The sequence below is a fragment of the Eretmochelys imbricata genome, chromosome 24 (genome assembly GCF_965152235.1).
Source record: "Eretmochelys imbricata isolate rEreImb1 chromosome 24, rEreImb1.hap1, whole genome shotgun sequence".
NCBI lineage: Eukaryota > Metazoa > Chordata > Testudines > Cheloniidae > Eretmochelys > Eretmochelys imbricata.
The window spans coordinates 5,945,794-5,962,996 of NC_135595.1; the positions used below are offsets into that span (position 1 = coordinate 5,945,794).

General features: G+C 50.6%; 2 protein-coding genes across 5 annotated transcripts in view; one reads left to right on the plus strand and one right to left on the minus strand.

Annotated features, from left to right (window-relative positions):
* Positions 1–829: 829 nt before the first annotated feature.
* On the minus strand, positions 830–14,014 carry POLR3C (RNA polymerase III subunit C). Of its 2 annotated transcripts, XM_077841553.1 has the most exons (15): positions 13,772–14,014; positions 12,107–12,273; positions 11,078–11,333; positions 9,021–9,209; positions 8,761–8,849; positions 8,208–8,312; positions 7,543–7,635; positions 6,143–6,223; positions 5,582–5,633; positions 5,408–5,468; positions 4,456–4,606; positions 3,533–3,634; positions 2,386–2,435; positions 1,454–1,603; positions 830–1,087 (listed from the first exon to the last, which is right to left on the minus strand). In XM_077841553.1, exons 2-15 carry the CDS (start codon positions 12,251–12,253, stop codon positions 1,006–1,008), a joined length of 1,608 nt encoding a protein of 535 aa, XP_077697679.1. In that variant the 5' UTR covers positions 12,254–12,273; positions 13,772–14,014; the 3' UTR covers positions 830–1,005. The 2 variants fall into 2 exon arrangements, with proteins under 2 accessions (XP_077697679.1, XP_077697680.1); XM_077841554.1 differs by lacking the exon at positions 13,772–14,014 and having other exon boundaries at positions 11,078–11,293; positions 12,107–12,237.
* Positions 14,015–14,170: 156 nt separating this feature from the next.
* RNF115 (ring finger protein 115) overlaps positions 14,171–17,203 on the plus strand; it is a 45,329-nt gene continuing 42,296 nt past the window's right edge. For all 3 annotated transcript variants that reach the window (XR_013348701.1, XM_077841555.1, XM_077841556.1), the window contains exon 1: positions 14,171–14,437. Coding sequence is in view for 2 of the 3 variants with exons in the window: in XM_077841555.1 (XP_077697681.1) it covers positions 14,351–14,437 (87 nt within the window). In the remaining variant the exon portion in view is untranslated. The remainder of the gene's footprint in view (positions 14,438–17,203) is intronic.

A 17,203-nucleotide genomic window follows, 5' to 3' on the forward strand; every position in this document is an offset into this window, starting at 1 on the left:
CGGCTGTTACTCTGAAACAGGTTCTCAACCTGTGGTCCATAGACTATGTCTAAGGGGGTCTGTGAAAGGTTGTTATTACACAGAACAGTGGTTTTCAACCCAGGGGTCCGCAGACCATGGCTAAGATTTCCAAAGGGGTTCGCACCTCCATTTGAAATTTTTTAAAGGTCCACCAATGAAAAAAGGTCAAGAACCACTGCCCTAGAGGACAGTGAAATAGATGCACTAGAGATAAACCTTGCAGGTAATAAAAACATGCCGGGCCAGCGCACTGTCTGAGGGGTTCAGCTGGCTCTGCACTGTGACTAGATTGCCACTTATGCTCTGGCTTTTTCCTCAGCCTCCTGCAGTCTTCTACCACCGTGTCAAGCATCTCAGCCATGGTGCGGCTTTGTCCGCACTGCAAGCAACAGGTGGGTTTACACGGAGACAGCAATCTCGCTGTGAAACCCTGGTGCAGACGAGGCACAGATTGTGGTCCCCCGGCTGGGCTCATCACGGACAATTCCAGACCTAGCAGGCTCAGCAGAGAGGTTTTGCAAGGAACTTCAGACTCAGCGGAGCATCCTGGCAGCTGGCCAGGGGGGTGGCACTCTCAGCAGAGAGGTCAAGGACTGACCGGGTTATGGAGACCACACGCTGGCATGGCAGGTGTGTATGGGGAGTTGGTATTGCCCATGCCTAGACTGTAAGGCAGAACTAGGGAACTGTAGTCTCCTAAATTGTCCAGCTGGCATCTTTCACCAGCCCCAGAGCTTACTGGGTGAGGTTCTCAGGCCTGGGCGACCAGGGCTTTTGTACCACCTCCAACTACCCCCTACGTAGCTAATCAGCGCAATCAGTGTTTTATTTCCCCTCCAATCAATGTTAAACATACAGTTAAAATAAACAAAAATGCAGAACAGCTGTCTGCAAACTCCCCTCCCTGCAGGAAGCAGATAGTTCCACCCAGAGGGCCATGACTGGCATGGTGAAAGGGACGCAGTCTGCCAGCAGGGGGCGCCCTCACAGCTTCTTCACTGTGCTTTCAATGTACGACTCCAGCACAAAGATGGTCTCGTCGACTTGATTCTCGCTGGCGTCGATCCTGTGATTTTACGGACAAGGGGAGGGAGAGCGTCACAGGCCGAGCAGCACGTGTCAGTACCGCCTTGTGCTTAGCGGGAGCCTCCCAGGCGAGCAGTGCAAAGCTAGTTACTAACAGTCATGCGTTAATTCACAGCCCCGGGCAGTGGGGAAGTAGCGTTGTCCCTGTTGTTAATATGGGGAACCTGAGGCAGAAGGAGAATGCAGCTTGCCCAAGAATAGAACCAGGAGTCCTGATTCCCAGCCCCTACCCTGCTCTGATTACACTCCTGTCCTGTCCTCTCCCAAAGCCAGGTGTAGCCCCCAGGAATCCTGATTCCCCATCCCCTAGACCAGCCGGCCCAACCCTCGCCATGGCTCCGCTCACTTGTTGACGTTGCGTTTGAGGTTCTCCAGCTGCTGGCGCTCCGGGGCTGTGATCATCTCCTCGATCTCCTGCAGCTGCACCTCCTCGGCGCCCGTGGCCTGCATGGATGCTAGGATGGCCTCCACCCGCTGAGACTTCTCCAGCAAGCGCCTGGGGGGCGAGGCAGACAGCGTTCACTGAGCGCCGGCGAGACGCTGAAGCCCGTTCCCATCACTCAGGTTTGGGCCGACCGCGTTACTCACAAGGGGCCAGATCCAATCTCGGATCCAGGCAGGTTCCCTCCTGCCTTCAAAATCCATGTGTCTCCCCCACTACTTCGCCCCACTGTCCTCCTCAAGAACATCTCCTCCTTCGCCCTCCCCTTGCCCATTACCCCAGGGCTTGTCTTTATTCCTTTTCCCCCTTCTACACTGCAAACTCTGGGGGCAGGGGCTGCATTTGCAAAGCATCATGTGCACCAGTAATGCCCGTGGCTGTGCCAGATGCACCAGGGCCTGTCTCGGCAGGGGCTGTTTGTACTGATGCAGCTCCCAAGAGCGGCGAACTCCCCCTGCAGATCCTTGCACCCAGGGTGCTTACCTCTATTACAAAGCTGGAGTGAACCACATTGGCTCAAACCCTGGCTGGGGCAGCGCGGCTCAGGGGTGTGTGTGTTTGCGTGCGCCTACCCAACATGGATGATATTTCTCCTTAACCGCCCCTCCCTGCCAAACAGTTTTCATTGCCATCCATCTGTTTATCTTTGACACTTATTGGGCACCAAGACCCAGGTGCTCAAAGCTATTTAGGTTCCTAACTCCCTATGGTAGCTAGGCACCCAACTCCCTTTGGTAAGCTCCTCTAGTTACGAAGCCCATGTCAGAGGTCTAAGCTGCTTGACCCCAGCATGATGACTCGGCCCAGGAGCTTTCGGCCTGCTTAGCGCCACTCACTTGTTCTCCTTGGTTTCGTACTGTCGCCTTTCAATCAGGTTGGCCACGCTCTAGGGAATGGAAAGAGAGGAACAAGAAGCAGGGTTTTGGGGGAGGGATACAAAGAAACGACGCCATCTGATTGTGTGCTTTAATCTCAGCCAAAAGGGGGAGTGTGGGCGGGAATACTGGGCCCCACCACTGGCTCCCCCCAAGCCTGCCGATAGGTCCTCTGCGCCATGAGCTGCGAAGATGGGCAAAATCGGGGTGGGGGATGGATTTTATGCATATGCTCCCTGCTCCGGCTCTGGTCTCTCTGCAGCTAATTCTTGCGCCATTTACAGGGCCTGGTGTGGAAATCCACCTCACTCCTTGCTACCTTCACGTGCCATTGCTGGGGACGGTGTTAAAAGTAACAGATGCATCTGAGAGGGTTTATCACCCACCCCGAGTATGAGCCTCTACCATCCTGTGGGACATGCAGCCTTGTGCTCTGAGCCCCTCTCATAAGCTAAGCAGGATCAGGCTAGGTCTATCCTCGGATGACAGCCCTCCACGGCAAACAAAGACCGAGCAGGGAGTGATGACTGCATGCCTCCTTCTGAACTGGCCCTGGACGCAATGGCCAAGCGCAGCAGCAGAGGGCACTGTGCTGCGAGCGGTTTCCTCTGTCAGCTGAGATCCGCTCTCTGTGGTCACTAAAGATCCCATCATGCTTTCTCCAGTCACCAGGGCACTACCATCACCAGCCTCCTGGCCAGGTGTGAACTTGCCGAGTGACATTCTGCCTCCCTACAGTTCTCTCTGCCGGTTCAATGGAATGCTGGACTTTCCATTTCCTGTCCTCAGTGCCTGTGCAGGGCAGCTGCGCACGATCAACCCAATCAAGGGGGCTGCATTTCAGTGGCTGAATGATCCCCGTGTCACTTTTCCCATCCGTCGGTAAATCGATAAGGGATGAAAGGGGCCAGGATGGTCAGCCCAGTGACTCTCTGCACCTGGGAATGTTGCTCTCCATGTTGCAGAGTCCCCAACGACACAACTGCTGTTGTGGTGACGCGGAATCAGAGAGAGGGAATAAACCGAAGGAGTCCAAGGGGTGCGAAGGACACAGTGTGATTTGCATGAGCATCAGTATCAGTTGGATGGCCAGGGAATTATCGGGTACCTTATAACACCGGTGCAGCAGCATCCGTGCAGAGGACAGAGTGTTCACTGTGTACAGATAGAACGTCCTGGAGGGGGCGTGGTCCGGAGTCTTCGGAATCTCCTGTTTGCGTGCAGGAAGGAAGATTGTAATATATGTGTGACCTCCCCAGAGGGCTGTATCTGTCTGTTCTCCCTGTGTGCTCCTTTCTAGCTTCCCCCAGGGACCCAGCGATCATCATTCTTTGCAAAGAGAGAGAGAGGGCGCGTGGGATAGTGGTGTGATCCTGACCGCTTACATCCCTAGCACGGCACCACCAATAACTCGCCATGTGATCCTGGGAAAGTCACTGCACCTTTCCAGGCCTCGGCTCCCCCAGCGGCAAAATGCAGGGAAGGGCATTTGCTGGTGACAGCCTGAGGACCAGTGCTTGGAAACTGTCCAGTGACACATATTTCCAGTTACTATTCTTTGTTAGTAAACCAGGGACGAGCAGGGGGATCCGATAGCTAGGGGAGAACAACTGAGATCACAAAACACTTTACAGATATTAATGCAATCAGCTTTCCACTCCCCTGGGAGACAGGTTAACACTGGATCCGTTGTCCAGGTCTATGAAAATGGAGGCAGAGAGAGATGAATGACCTAGTAGTTCTGATTCCTTTGTTCTAATGCTAGGCAACACTCCCTCCCAGAGTTGGGAATGGAAACTAAGATACCACCCCACTGCTCTAACCACTAGACAACGCTCCCACCCCGCAGCTCAGCATGGAAACCAAGAGTTCTGACTCCCAGCTCCCTGCTCTGATGGGGATGCAACCCAGGATTCCCAGTCCCCTGCTCTAACCACCTTCCTTCATCTGCATTCATCTTTATGTCCTGTATGCCCTGTTTGTGACACACTCTGCTCACCTCTGGGTGACAGCATGAATAGAAACTCTCACCTGTAGGGACACAAAGTTCTCCGATAGCATTTTATACAGCATGTCCTTTGCCTCCTTGGCAGGAATCATGGCAAAATCTTCCACTTGTTTCTGTTCCAAATGCTTCTTCCGCAGAAGCAGCCTGAATATCCTTGCGCAACGGGAACCAAATCTAGATTGGGGAGGAACAAACCAACTAACATACAACTCTGGGGAAGAACATCAAAACCTAGACCCGCTGCACAGGAACATCAGAGAATTGAGAAGGTTCCTACATTAACACTTCAGAAGAGAAAAAGCATCTTGTGTGTGTTGAAGATGGAATGAAATCCTGACTTCAGAGCCACAGGCCCAAACCAGATCAGACCACTGGTCCTTTGAGTCTGGTACCCGGTCTCTAGACCAGTAACTGATGCTTTAGAAATACATGCATGAAAATGAAATGTGTCTGAGAGTTAATCATGCAGATGTCACTAAATTTTCACTCAGCAATGTTCATTTCCCTAGTTCATGAAATCCAGGCTAGCTAAAGAGGGAACAGGCTGCCCAGCAGAGACTGGAGAATCTCATCACAACTAATGTCACCTTCCTATCTGGTACCACCCAGGAAGCCTCGAAACCATGAATACTTTCAACATACAACTGGATAATGTGGGGCCTGATCCTGAGATAGATCAGTCACTAAAATTGATGGGAGTTGGGAGGGAGCTTAGCACCTCTCAGGATTGGATCCTTCCTTCCTCTCTCCCTCTTCAACGAAAGGACGGAGATTGTGGGTGAAAAAGGTGCAGCTCTGCTGTTTGAGGACTGTTGTAGCTCTGTGGGATATGGACAGACCAGGTGGGTGAGGTAATCTCTTTTACTGGACCAGCAAATATTGGTATGGCCTCACCCACCTTCTCTCTCTCTCATATGTATGCCTTGGGCAGAGTAACAAGGGGGCTAACAAGCTACATTCAAACAGTTGCTTTACCTCTCCTGTACGATGGATTCCAATGTTGCTGTTGCCAAAGTCGCGAGGGCCTTGTGGAGATCTGGGCAGTGCGTGTCAAGGTACCACACATGAATTACCAAGGATCTCACAAGGTTCGGTAAGCCCCGGGACCAGCAGTAAACTGCCCATAGTAGATTTCTCAGTAAAGGATACTGATGACATACATGCCCCCGCCACTGTCCCCGGATTTACCAACAAACTCCAGCTACAAGGAAATAAAAGGGTTAAATGTATACAAAGACTATTACAATTCTGATATAAATTGAATACCATTGGGGGCAGAATGTAAGTTTCTTTAAAAAAATAAATCTCCAACCTTAATGGTTAGAGGATGTTTCCAAAGCCGAATATCCACCTTTGTTCTCACGATGTTTAAACGTTAATGGGAAACTGTTTTTCTTTAAACCTTCCTGCTCCCACCTGCAGTCATTCTGACCTAGGGCAGGAGAACCCCAAGATGAAACGGACTAGAAACAGAGGGTAAAATGGACTAGTGCCTGTTTTCACTGTCCACGCTGAGTGAGGTGAAGAAACCAAAGCCCTGATCCTACCAACACTTAAGCAAGTGAACAGCTTTGCTTATGCAGAAAATACCACTCACTTTAATGGGGCCCACTCACATGGCGAGGACTGCATGATTGAGGCCCTAAATCAGAACTGGACCAAAGGTGGAAATCTTGTTCAAAACCAAACTACACATAATGCATTTCTTACCGGGTCATCGGCTAGCAAAGTGAGATACTGATCCAGAATTTGTTTCACAATGTTGTATCCTGTTGGAAGAGATCTGAATATCTGTGGAATAAAAGAACACCCAGAAAATACCTTCTATTCGCATTTGAGATGATAAAAATAGTACTTAATTCATTTGGATCTCAGAGTGCTTTACAAACATGTTCACATTGATCTTCAGAGCCCTGCTGCAAGGTAACATTTTTATCTCCATTTTACAGAAGGAGAAGTTGCAGCACACAGAGGTGAAGTAACTTGCCTGAGGTCACACAGTGAGTCAGCAACAGAGCCAGTCATAAATTCATAGATTCCAAGGCCAAAAGAAGTCACTGTGATCCTCTAGTCTGACTGCTGTATAACACGGCACAGAGATTCTGGAAATAATGCCTCTTTGAACTACAGCAGATCATTTAGAAAAACACCCAATCTTGATTTAAAAGCTGCCAGTGATGGAGAATCTGTCACAACCCTTGGCGAGCTGTTCTAATGATGAATTACCCTCACTGTTAAAATTGTACACCTGATTTCCAGCCTGAAATTGTCTAGCTTCCAGCCATTGGATCTTGTTAGATCTTTGTCTGCTAGATTGAAGGGACCATTATCAAATTTCTGTTCCCCATGTAGGTGCTTGTAGACCATGATCAAGTCACCCCTTCACCTTCTCTTTGTTAAACTAAATGCATTGAGCTTGAGTCTATCACTATCCAGCATCTTTCTCACCCTTTAGACATTCTTGTGACTCTTCTCTGAACTCTCGCCAATTTCACAGCATCCTCCCTGAAGTAGGAATACCAGAACTGGATGTAGTATTCCAACAGAGATCACATTAGTGCCAAATACAGAGGTAAACAACCTCTCTACTCCTACTTAAGATTCCCCTGTATAGGTAGCCAAAGATCGCGTTAGACCTTTTGGCCACAGCGTTGCATCGGGAGTTCACAGTCATTTATCCACCCTGACCTCCAAATCTTTTTCAGAGTCTCGGCTTCTCAGGAGAGAGTCCCCCCTCCTGTAAGTATGGCCTACTTTCTTGTTCCTAGATGCATAACTTTACAGTTACAACCCAGGAGTCCTCCTCTCACCACTAGACAACCCTTCCACGGTCTGGATATGAGGCTGGGCAAACACCAGGAGAGAGTGGGCGACGCTCTGACGCTCATGACCAAACCTTGAAGTCTAAAATGAGTGTTCAGCTGGGTTCCTGTGCCATTCAATAATACAATGTCTGTAGCTTGTTCTGTGTCTGTATAGCACCTGGCACCAAGGGGTCCTGGTCGAGGACAGGGGCTGCTAGCTGTTGCCACAATGCATATACATACCAAAGAAATATAGTTATCCGTGTCCGATTTCTATAGAGTGCCCCAAATACTGCAGAAACTTACCTCATTGGAAGACAGTGGCTGCGTATAAGGCGCATTGGAAGATGTAGTAATTTCACTCATTCTCAGCATAGTCCGCACTATTTCACTGCTGGTCTATTTAAAAAGGAAGGAAACAGCCTTTAGGCCTTGACAGAATCTCTGTTCACATGATGAAAGAAGAATTCCTTCCCCTCTACCCCCCCGGTCAAGAACTGGGGTGCTCCAAATTCAGAAATCAGCCTCCAGTAAGATCTAGGTTGCATTAGCCTCCTTCCACTCATCTTAGGCTGGTTACATGCCCCATTGAACTGCCAGCAAGACCATTCCAGTGCAGGAGAAGGGAAAGATGCTCTGGGGGAGCAACATATGGGCTTAGCAGCATGGATAACCGGCTTGTAGGATTTGATATACTGGAGCAGGCAGCTGGTGCATTTAAGGCAAAACTCCCATTGAATAAAACGGGAAGCAGCCCTCGGTCCAATTCCTGTCTGCAGCAGCAACCAATGCCTGATATTTCAGAAGACAGTGAAATATTCCTTCCTGACCCTTGCAGCCATCAGCTAGTACCCTGAAGCTTGAGATTTGAAGCTTTTAACATGTAACTGCCAAGGTTGCAAGCACCAAATTCCCCACTCCTGCTACCTGGAGTAACTCCGCTGAGGAAGTTCCCGATTACTTCTGCATACCTGGTCCATCCTGTTGGCCACTGCACTGACTATGGCTTGGTCTCGGAAGTGCTGGTGGAACCGATCGATGTTGGCTTGCCAATAAATGCCGTCATCGGGCGGGGGCTGAGGAGAAATGGGGAAGAGGGAGAAGGAAACACTGAGGCTTGTTTATTGGTTGCAGAGCCAGATGTTTGTCTGAGGAATGAGCACCGTCAGCAGGGCAAATTCTGAGGGGTGCTGAGCACCTGCCACGTACCCTGGAGCTTGTTGGAAGCTGCAGGTGTCTAGAATCTCAGAAGAGTTGGACCAATGTGAATCGAACCAAGAAGGGGAGGTTACACAGTGGATGACAGGCAGACTGTCCACACCAAACAGCCCCTTGAACAAAGGCTGTACAGTAGCCTCATTCCCCCTAGGGTAAGCACTGTGGACCCACTGGTCCCTGCTGGTTTTTACTGGCTATAAACCCAAAGGTCAGATAGTGGAATAAAGGACTGCTAAGCCCTCCAGTACCACAGAGATCATGGCTGGCCTGAATGCAAGCCAAGGAGCAGCAGGGGGTTAGCAATACCTCTTTGCTGTCTGCATCTTGTTTCTGCCTTTTTGCCTTGTGTTCACCGTTATCTTCATCATCAAATGATCTGCTCCTTTTCCCTTTCCCTGCGGGCCAAAGACAGATTTTCCTCTGAATACCAGCACGGCAGTCTTGTGTTCAGGTTGGAAAGCTTCCAAAGCACCTTTGCTGATTACACAGAGATCACCCCAAGCATTTGGTGTCACCCACCCACATTCTAAATGCAATCTACCCAAGGAGATTCTGACAGCTCTCACCTATGAGATTCAGGTTGGGGACCACGTACATGTCCTTCTCATTAACTGCCAAAGTGGGCGCAGGAGGTGGTGGTGGTGCATCCAAAGTCTCGGTAGTTTCAGGGGCCATTGGGCATCTCTGAATGAAGTGCGTGTCCGCTAGGCGCACAAATGTATTGGAGACTTCGCCATAGTCCATGGTTTTCCCATCTGGGCAAAAGGATACCAAGGAGAACAGAATCTATCATGATCCCAAACTCCAGCTGCTCCTGCACCCATGTGGGATCAGGCCGCATTGTTGTCTTTAAGAGCCGTAGAAGCAGGGCTGCGCAAGAGAAGGCTTGGTATTTGATCTGCATTTATCACCTTCCACCCACTTGCTCCAGCTGACTTCAGACCTTGGTCCAAATCTGCAAAGGTGACGAGTGATTCTGGGTGTCTCAGTTTCTAGGTGGCAACTAGAGACCCCTTAAAGGGGCCTGAGATGGGCCAAGCAGGTCTTTTTAATGTGTCACAACTTGGGCACCCAAAATCACTAGTCATCTTGAAAAATCTTAACCAGTCTTTCTCCCCAGTTCTCCACCACGCTAGTAGCATGGGTCTGCTCTCTGTCCCTTTGCAGATCTCACAACTGCTGGTGCAAGAACCTTCTCCTATGCTTCTGCTACACCTGAAACATTTCCTGTATATTTCTGCTCCACTCCCCACATATAGCAGGGGCCTCTCTCAGCCTGTCTCTTTGCCACTATCCACAGGAGAGTCTTTCTGGCAGCTCTTAGCAAATTCCTGAATCTCTGTCTCATTTCAAATCTCACCAGATAACGCAGGTTGTCTCTGATGCCTCTTAAGTTCTCTCATTATCATCATTTATTATTATTTATATTCCAGCAGCACCTGAGATCAGGGCCCCATTGCACTGGGCACTGTATGTAGTGAGAATCTCTGCCCTCAGGAGCTTACAATCTAAACTCACGCTGCTCTCCCCTCTCTTCCCGTTTAACTCAACATTTGTTGGGACACAGCTTGTACACCAGAGGCTATAAAGCTCCATTGGATTATATAGCATTGGTGTCTTTTAATCAAGTGGAGCCGCTAATATAGTTCAGTGAACAACTATGACTTGCTGGCCAGTTGAGGTTTTTCCCTTTCTTCCCAGGTATTTAAGGCCTCCCACATTTCTCTTAAGAGAAAGGTGCAGTGGAAACACAAAGATTTCCACCTCTTTGTAGGCCACGAATCAATGGGTATAGTTAAATGAGCAGAGCAAACTTAGGTCTGTTGGAGGGACAGATACAGAGGTAAGGGAAAAACAGATTCAATGACTAATACATGTGTTTTCCATTTTAGTCCATGTGTGTAAAATTCAGCCTTGAGATGAGAAATATGCAGGTAACCAGCACTTACACTCTTTGGAATCTACATAGCACTTGTCATCTGGATAAGTGTTGTTACTCCCATTTTACAGATGGCGAAACTGAGGCACAACGAGGGACAGTGACTCCCTCCAGGTCATATTGTGAACCAATGGTAGAGCAGAGAATGCATTCCCAGATCTCCTACCATGCTGTCTCTACACTTGTCTACTGATAGAAAGATAGGGTAAAAGAGACATCGATATAAATCATAGTCAAATGGTCCAAGCACAGGAGCCAGTTCTGTACCCAGCTCTTATAGTGACTCACTGTTTGATCTTAGGCAGTCCCCTCCTCTCCCTGTGCCTCAGTTTCCCCTTCTATAGAATGTGGGTGATGATACTGACCTCTCTCCTGGAGGTGCTTGGGAGTGTCAGTGTTCTGTACAGCCCCTTGAGGATGCTCCATATGGACCTGACCTAAAGCCCACTGACATCAATGGAACGATTCCCATTTACTTCAATGGACTTTGGATCGGGCTCTATGTCCAGAGCCCTCTTCTTCTGCACAGATCCTGGGAGCCATCCAATCCCCTTTCGCTGCGTACAGAACCCAGCCACTCTGGTAGCATGAAGTATCCCCAAACCTTGCCAGACAGATGATAAGGTGCTGCAGCAAAAGGTTTCCGCTCTATTTCTCAGCTGTCTCCACACTGCTTTGGCTCACCCTCCATAGTTTCCGTCAGCCTGTCTGCAACCTTCCGCACCACAGCACTCATGGTCATTTTGCCATTAAGCAGCAGCTCCTCCACAATCAGCTCGCCCATGTCGCTGTAGAGGGTCTTGGCAGTGTAGATGTAACGTGGATACCGGAGGATCCTCAGCACCCGACTGCACGGAGCTTCGTACTCCACAAAGCCTCGCTTCTGCAGCTGGTAGGTCACTAGGTTGTGTTGAATGAGGACACAGAGAGCTTTCTTAACCTGCACATGCCAGAGAAAGGAACGAGCCACGTACTTGGAAACTTAGCATAGTTTATATGGTGGAAATCGACCATCATGCTTCAGGGCTGATCACCTCTGGGATTAGGAAGGGCATGCCCCTCTCCTTATGTGTTTAGGTGCTTTATCTCCATCCATAGTCTCAGGAATGGTCACACGTTCCCCAATTAGCACTGATCATTAACAACCTAAGATAAAGCTACTGAGCGTTCACCAGATCATCTTTATTGTGGGAGAGGTGAGGGTGATGTTTGAAATTCCCCAGGGCCTCAGGCTATCATAGAACTAAGAGATGGAAAAACCTACAAGATCTCCTCCTACTCGAGGCAGGGCCTGAGAATCTCGACTGTAGTCCTGACTTGCTCTGTGAGTTTGGGCCACTAAGTCTCATCTCCTTATTCTCCAGATGCTGCACTAACTTCAGAGAACTCCATCTTTTGTCCTCTCCACCCCTTATAAAACTAAATTTTTTAATTTTAGTTTTAAACACCCTCCTTCCCTTTGCCCTTCTGTGGAGAGGTAAGAGCTCAGAACCTATTCTGTTAAAGCCGATTGCAATTTGTACTATTAAAGAAACTGATTTGGTTTTAAGGAGACATGTTCAAATTCTGATTTACCTTTTGCAAACACTTTTAGAATAACAGAATCCTTCAAAAGCACCAGAAATGGTGACTGACAAGTTGTAATGAGCGAATAATAGTTTAGTCAGCTATGTGATCCAAAGGAGACTAACTACTAGAGTATTCCAGACATACCTGATCCAGCGACATCCCTGTGTCGTTGGCAATCACTCTCAGCGGCTGGCTGCCTGTCTTGATAAGATGAGTCCCTATCTTTTCCACGATCTCACCAAAATGTTCTTGCAGCAGGAGGGAACAGAGTTTAATTTCTGCCTGAGTCATCTTGCCGGCAAATTAAAATACTAGAAGAATATGGGGAAAAGTATTTATGTTATTAAAGTTGTTATCAGGTGAGACAGACGAGCGCAGGAGATTTGCTGATTAGATACAAAGATTTTCACCTCTCGAGTCACCTGTTTGAATTGGCCTAGATCAGTGGAGACTAAAAGCTGTTACCAATTCATGCCTGAAATGAATCTGGTGGGTTTGTGGCTAAGCCTATATCAAAACTGCCATCACAGCCACCCCCCTTGTTGGCAAACGGGGCAGGCAGGCCTGCCCTCCAAGGACTGAATGAGCCATGGAGACTAAACACATAGTATCCCCTGAGAAGATCCCTCCAGGGCAGGGTGGGCTGTGTGGAAAGCTTGCCTTGTCCTTTCCTACTGCTGCATCTGTTCTGCAGATAATCCACCTCTAGGGCTGCCAGTCGGGCACTCCATTCATTTCAAAATTAAGAGCCATAACAATGTCTGCCATGCAGGCAGCACTATAGGAGCTAAAGAATCCTTACGGGATGCTTCAGGAGAGATGCATAATGGGGGGCCTAATGGAACTGAAATGTTGATAAGGAATTTTATATGGAAACAAAGGACTGAAAGGCAGGAGAAGATAGCTCAGCAAATAGCCTTTTTCAGCTCGGAGGAGGGCTCCTCCAAACAACCTTCATATAAGTGCTAGGTCTACACAATCTAATTGACTGTGACAGGTGCGATACACCCTGAGCCAAGGTGGCAGTAGCGCACAACTAACATCCAGGTGAATTATCAGCCAACAGAACCCACAGGGACAGAGGCTTGGTGTCAGAAGAAATGTTATATGAGTGAAGGTTGGGTGGCCAGATGGTCAGAGCAGAGTGCAGCCTAGGAGTCAGGATGCCTGAGTTCAACTTTCAGCTCTTGGACAGTGGCATGGATGAGTAATCATAGCACTGAACTAGGAGCCAGGACTCCTGGGTTCTGTTCCCAGCTGTGGGAACTATAATGATCTTAGCATGGGAAGGTAGTGTGGATAGGTGATCACAGCAGGGGACTGGGGGCCAGGACTCCTGGGTTCTGTTCCCAGCCCTGGGAAGGGAGAGCGGCCGAGTGTCACAGCATGGGACTGGGGGCCAGGACTCCTGGGTTCTGTTCCCAGCTCTGGGAAGGGAGAGCGGCCGAGCGATCACAGCATGGGACTGGGGGCCAGGACTCCTGGGTTCTGTTCCCAGCTCTGGGAAGGGAGAGCGGCCGAGTGTCACAACAGGGGACTGGGGGCCAGGACTCCTGGGTTCTGTTCCCAGCTCTGGGAAGGGAGAGCGGCCGAGCGATCACAGCAGGGGACTGGGGGCCAGGACTCCTGGGTTCTGTTCCCAGCTCTGGGAAGGGAGAGCGGCCGAGCGATCACAGCAGGGGACTGGGGGCCAGGACTCCTGGGTTCTGTTCCTGTCCAGCTGCCTCCAAAGTTCGATGCCCCCTGGCCAGGGAGACTCGCCCCCCCGCGGATGCCTTAGGGACCCCACACCCCGATGCCCTCACTCACCTGGGGCCTCAGCCTGGGCTGTCTGGGGGAGGGGGTCTCCTAGGCCCCTGCAGCAACCATAGCAACTCCGTCCCCTTCAACTTCCGGCTCACCGCCGATTACTTCCGGTCACTTCCAATCGCTCCCATCCCCCCCTCGGCGGCTGCAGCCGGGGCCATGGGGGACGCCGGGAGTCAGGGCTCTCGAGACTCTATCCCTTGTCCGCTGGAGAGCGCGGCTATAACGGGGCCGCTCTACGCGCACCCCTGCTAGTCTCGGTGGTCAGGCTGGGGCGCTAAAGCGCAGGCCATCGGCGGAATTTGCGGGGCGACGCTCTATCCTCGCCCGAGTCTCTCTGGCCGCGCGGAGGACTCAGCACGCGGAAGAAACGAGGGGGCCGCTCTACCCTGCAGTTCTCTCGTCTCGCTAGCCTAGCGGAGGACTGTGTCTCCCGGCCCCCGCCAGCGGAGCACAAAGGAGAGGCGGAAGTGGGCGGCTAGAGGGACCTGCCTGCCGCTCTATCCGCGCGGGCCCTAGTCTCGGCGCTCCCCCAAGGAGGACTGACGGCAGGCAGGGAGCCGGGGGAGGGGGAGAGAGAAGATGGCGGAGGCCTCGGCAGCGGCCGTCGTGTCCCAACATCGCTTCTTCTGCCACAGCTGCAAGGGGGAGGTCAGCCCCAAGCTGCCGGTAAGGGGCGGGGCCAGGGGGCGTGAACCCCCAGATCCGCCGCGGGAGGGGCCCGGGCGGGAACCCAGCAGCCCCCCCATGAAAAGGGGGGGTAAACCCCGGTCCTCTCCCCCTGGGGGGGGGAGGAGCTGGCGGGAGGGGGGGTTAAATCCCACCAACCCCGGCCCTGAAAGGGGGGGGGTTAAATCCCAATCCCCGCCCCCAAGGGAGGCTAGCGGGAAGGGGGGTTAAACCCCCTTTCTCCTCCCCCCGGTGGTGGTGGTGGTGGGGTTAAACTCCAGCAGCTTCCCCAGCGAGAGGGGGTTAAACATCAAACCCTTGTCCTCAGGGATCGAGGGGGCCCAGGCAGGAAGGGCTGAAACCCCAGCCCCCCACGTGAGAAAGGGGGGAGGGTTAAACCCCAACGTATTCCCCGAAAAGGGGGGTAGGCCTGAGGGTTAAGCCCAGCTTGAGGGATAGGCTCCTTCTCCTGCCGGGGGGGATGGGAAGGTGGGGGTTAAACCCCAGCACATCTCTTGGGGGTGGGAGGGGGGAGGTTGAGGGCCCCCTCTAATCTCCACACCATAGAACTGGAAGGGGAGGTGTTCAGCCCTCAATTGTTCTCCAAAGAGGTGAAGGTGCAAGGGGCTAACCCCACATCCTCTCCTTTAGTATTGGAGAGGCTAAACCCCAAGCTTCCCTGATGGGAGGGGCCACTCAGGTTGGGGAAGGGGGTGTGGCGGGCAGGGGCTAATCCCAACCATCCCCATGGAGAGAGGGGGGGTTCCCTTTGGGAGCACAGGGAAGGTTAAGCCCCACTGAGAGTGGAGGTAAACCCCAGTTCACCCTTCACAGGGTCCCCAGGTCTTCTCGAAAGCAAGGGCACCCATTCTCCCTACTCTAGAGAGAACCCCTGGGGGACAGAGGCAGGGACCCAGTGGCACAGAATCCTAGGACAGGAAGGGACCTCGAGAGGTTATCTAGTCCAGTCCCCTGCATGGAGGGAGGTCTCCCAATTCTCACAGTGAGAAGGGCAAATTTCAGTTCCCCAGCCAGAGGATCAGTAGGGTCCCAAGTAAGGGAACGTCTCCCTCATGCCCTAGGGAAATGGTTCTCCTTTTGAGCACCCTTTCTGGGTGAGTGTGAAATAGTCCTGTGTCTCTTTGGGGTTGAAGTTGTATGCAGTGTAGTGGGGGGCTGAGTCACAGCTAACCCCAAGCAGTTCTGCCATAGAGTGGAGGGGTCTGGACGAGTCTAGGCTGTCGTCTCTCCATTTAGCTCCAAAATGGTTAGATTCAAAGGGTGTCCTTGTTGTGCTGCTGATGTTCTAGTGACGTTATAGACCGTATCTCGGTGAGCCTCCTGTCTTGGGAGGTGTCGTTGGGGAGCAGGAGGCTATTTGAGGAGAGGAACAGGCAATGTAGCTTGACCAGATCAGACCAGGCACATAATACTGGTTTTTGCCCGATATATGGGAATATCTGGATATTCTTTGCTAAAGGGGTGCCCCCCAGGCGCCACCTCTGTGCCCAAGTTTCCCCACCTGTAAAATTAGGATAATACCTACCTACCTTCTGAGAGAGCAAGTTTAGGAAGATTGTGAGGCTCTTAAAGTTTGTGATGCGCCTTAAGGTTTTCAGACGAAAGAAGCTAATGAAGAGCAGGCTGCTGCAGCAAAATCTCAATGATCTGGACCCTGAAACAGGGTGATGTCCTCCAGTTCCTGGGAATTTCGTAACTGGGGGGCACCCTTCAGTTATCCAGACTGATTCAGCGTCCCTCTGACATTTAGGTAAACGAGGGAATGCTGTGCTATTCTTCCCCTCTGCACAGTGAAGGGAGGTAAGAGGGGGGCCTCAAGGAATTTTTTTACTTTAAAAATCATTCATACATGGCATGAATGATGATCCCAAAGATTTCTCTAACTTATGTCACAGGTAGCTCACACCTCTGCAATTGCATATAGTCCTGTTGAGACTTAGCTTGTCCATCCAAAATGCAAATTGATCATGTATCTCTCTGCTTCCAAACCCACCCTATGTCCCCTCAAGTGTAGCTAGTAGCCCTGCCTTCTGGTATTTTCTCTCTCCCCCTCCCAAATCGTGTTCAGCTCCCTCTTTAGACTACTTGCCTCTTGCTGACTTATGCAGTTTTCCCTCCCATGTTTCAACTGTCCTTTGTTGTAAAGAAATGCTGCCCTAAATTGCTCGCGACCAAGTCTCTTCCGTAACTGGGATTCAGGATTTCCTGATGCCATTAGTGCATTTTTTGGTATTGGAACTAAAACTCCAGGCCTAGAACGTCAATGCATTTACGTGTCACGTTGTTGTTTGACTGGTCACCGTGTAATACCCACGAAAGCTTATGCCCAAATAAATCTGTTAGCTTTTAAGGTGCTACCGGACTCCTTGTCATCTTAGCATTGGTTCCCTTTTTTCTTTTGCCCTGATGTTGTATATATCTATCAGCATTCCTACCCAGGCCCCTTTATTTCTAAATCAGAGTCTTCAGTTTTGCTCTGCCTGGGCATTATTGCTCCTGGACTCTTTGTAAGGCTAATGGTTTGACCTGGATTTTATTATTATAATTAGTAGCACCCAGAACCCTAATTGGGATCAGGGTTGCATTGTGCTGGGAACCTGTCATCTCCCCCTCTACGGGCACAGTGTTGTGCTCTTGAAGATTTTCTGTCTTCCACCCCGCAGGTGTCTGCATTTCAGGTATTCCTGAGGATGATACAAACTCTAGAAATGTGAGGATATTATTACCCATACTTTATAAATAATA

What these genes read in the sequence shown, in the direction of transcription:
- POLR3C (XM_077841553.1), bottom strand. Translation starts at nt 12,253, where the DNA reads ATGACTCAGGCAGAAATTAAACTCTGTTCCCTCCTGCTGCAAGAACAT. An exon ending in GCTGACGGAAACTATGGAGG is followed by an intron (nt 9,210 to 11,077) that starts GTGAGCCAAAGC and finishes CCTTTTGCCCAG; the next exon opens with ATGGGAAAACCATGGACTAT. An exon ending in TGGCCAACAGGATGGACCAG is followed by an intron (nt 7,636 to 8,207) that starts GTATGCAGAAGT and finishes CTTTTTAAATAG; the next exon opens with ACCAGCAGTGAAATAGTGCG.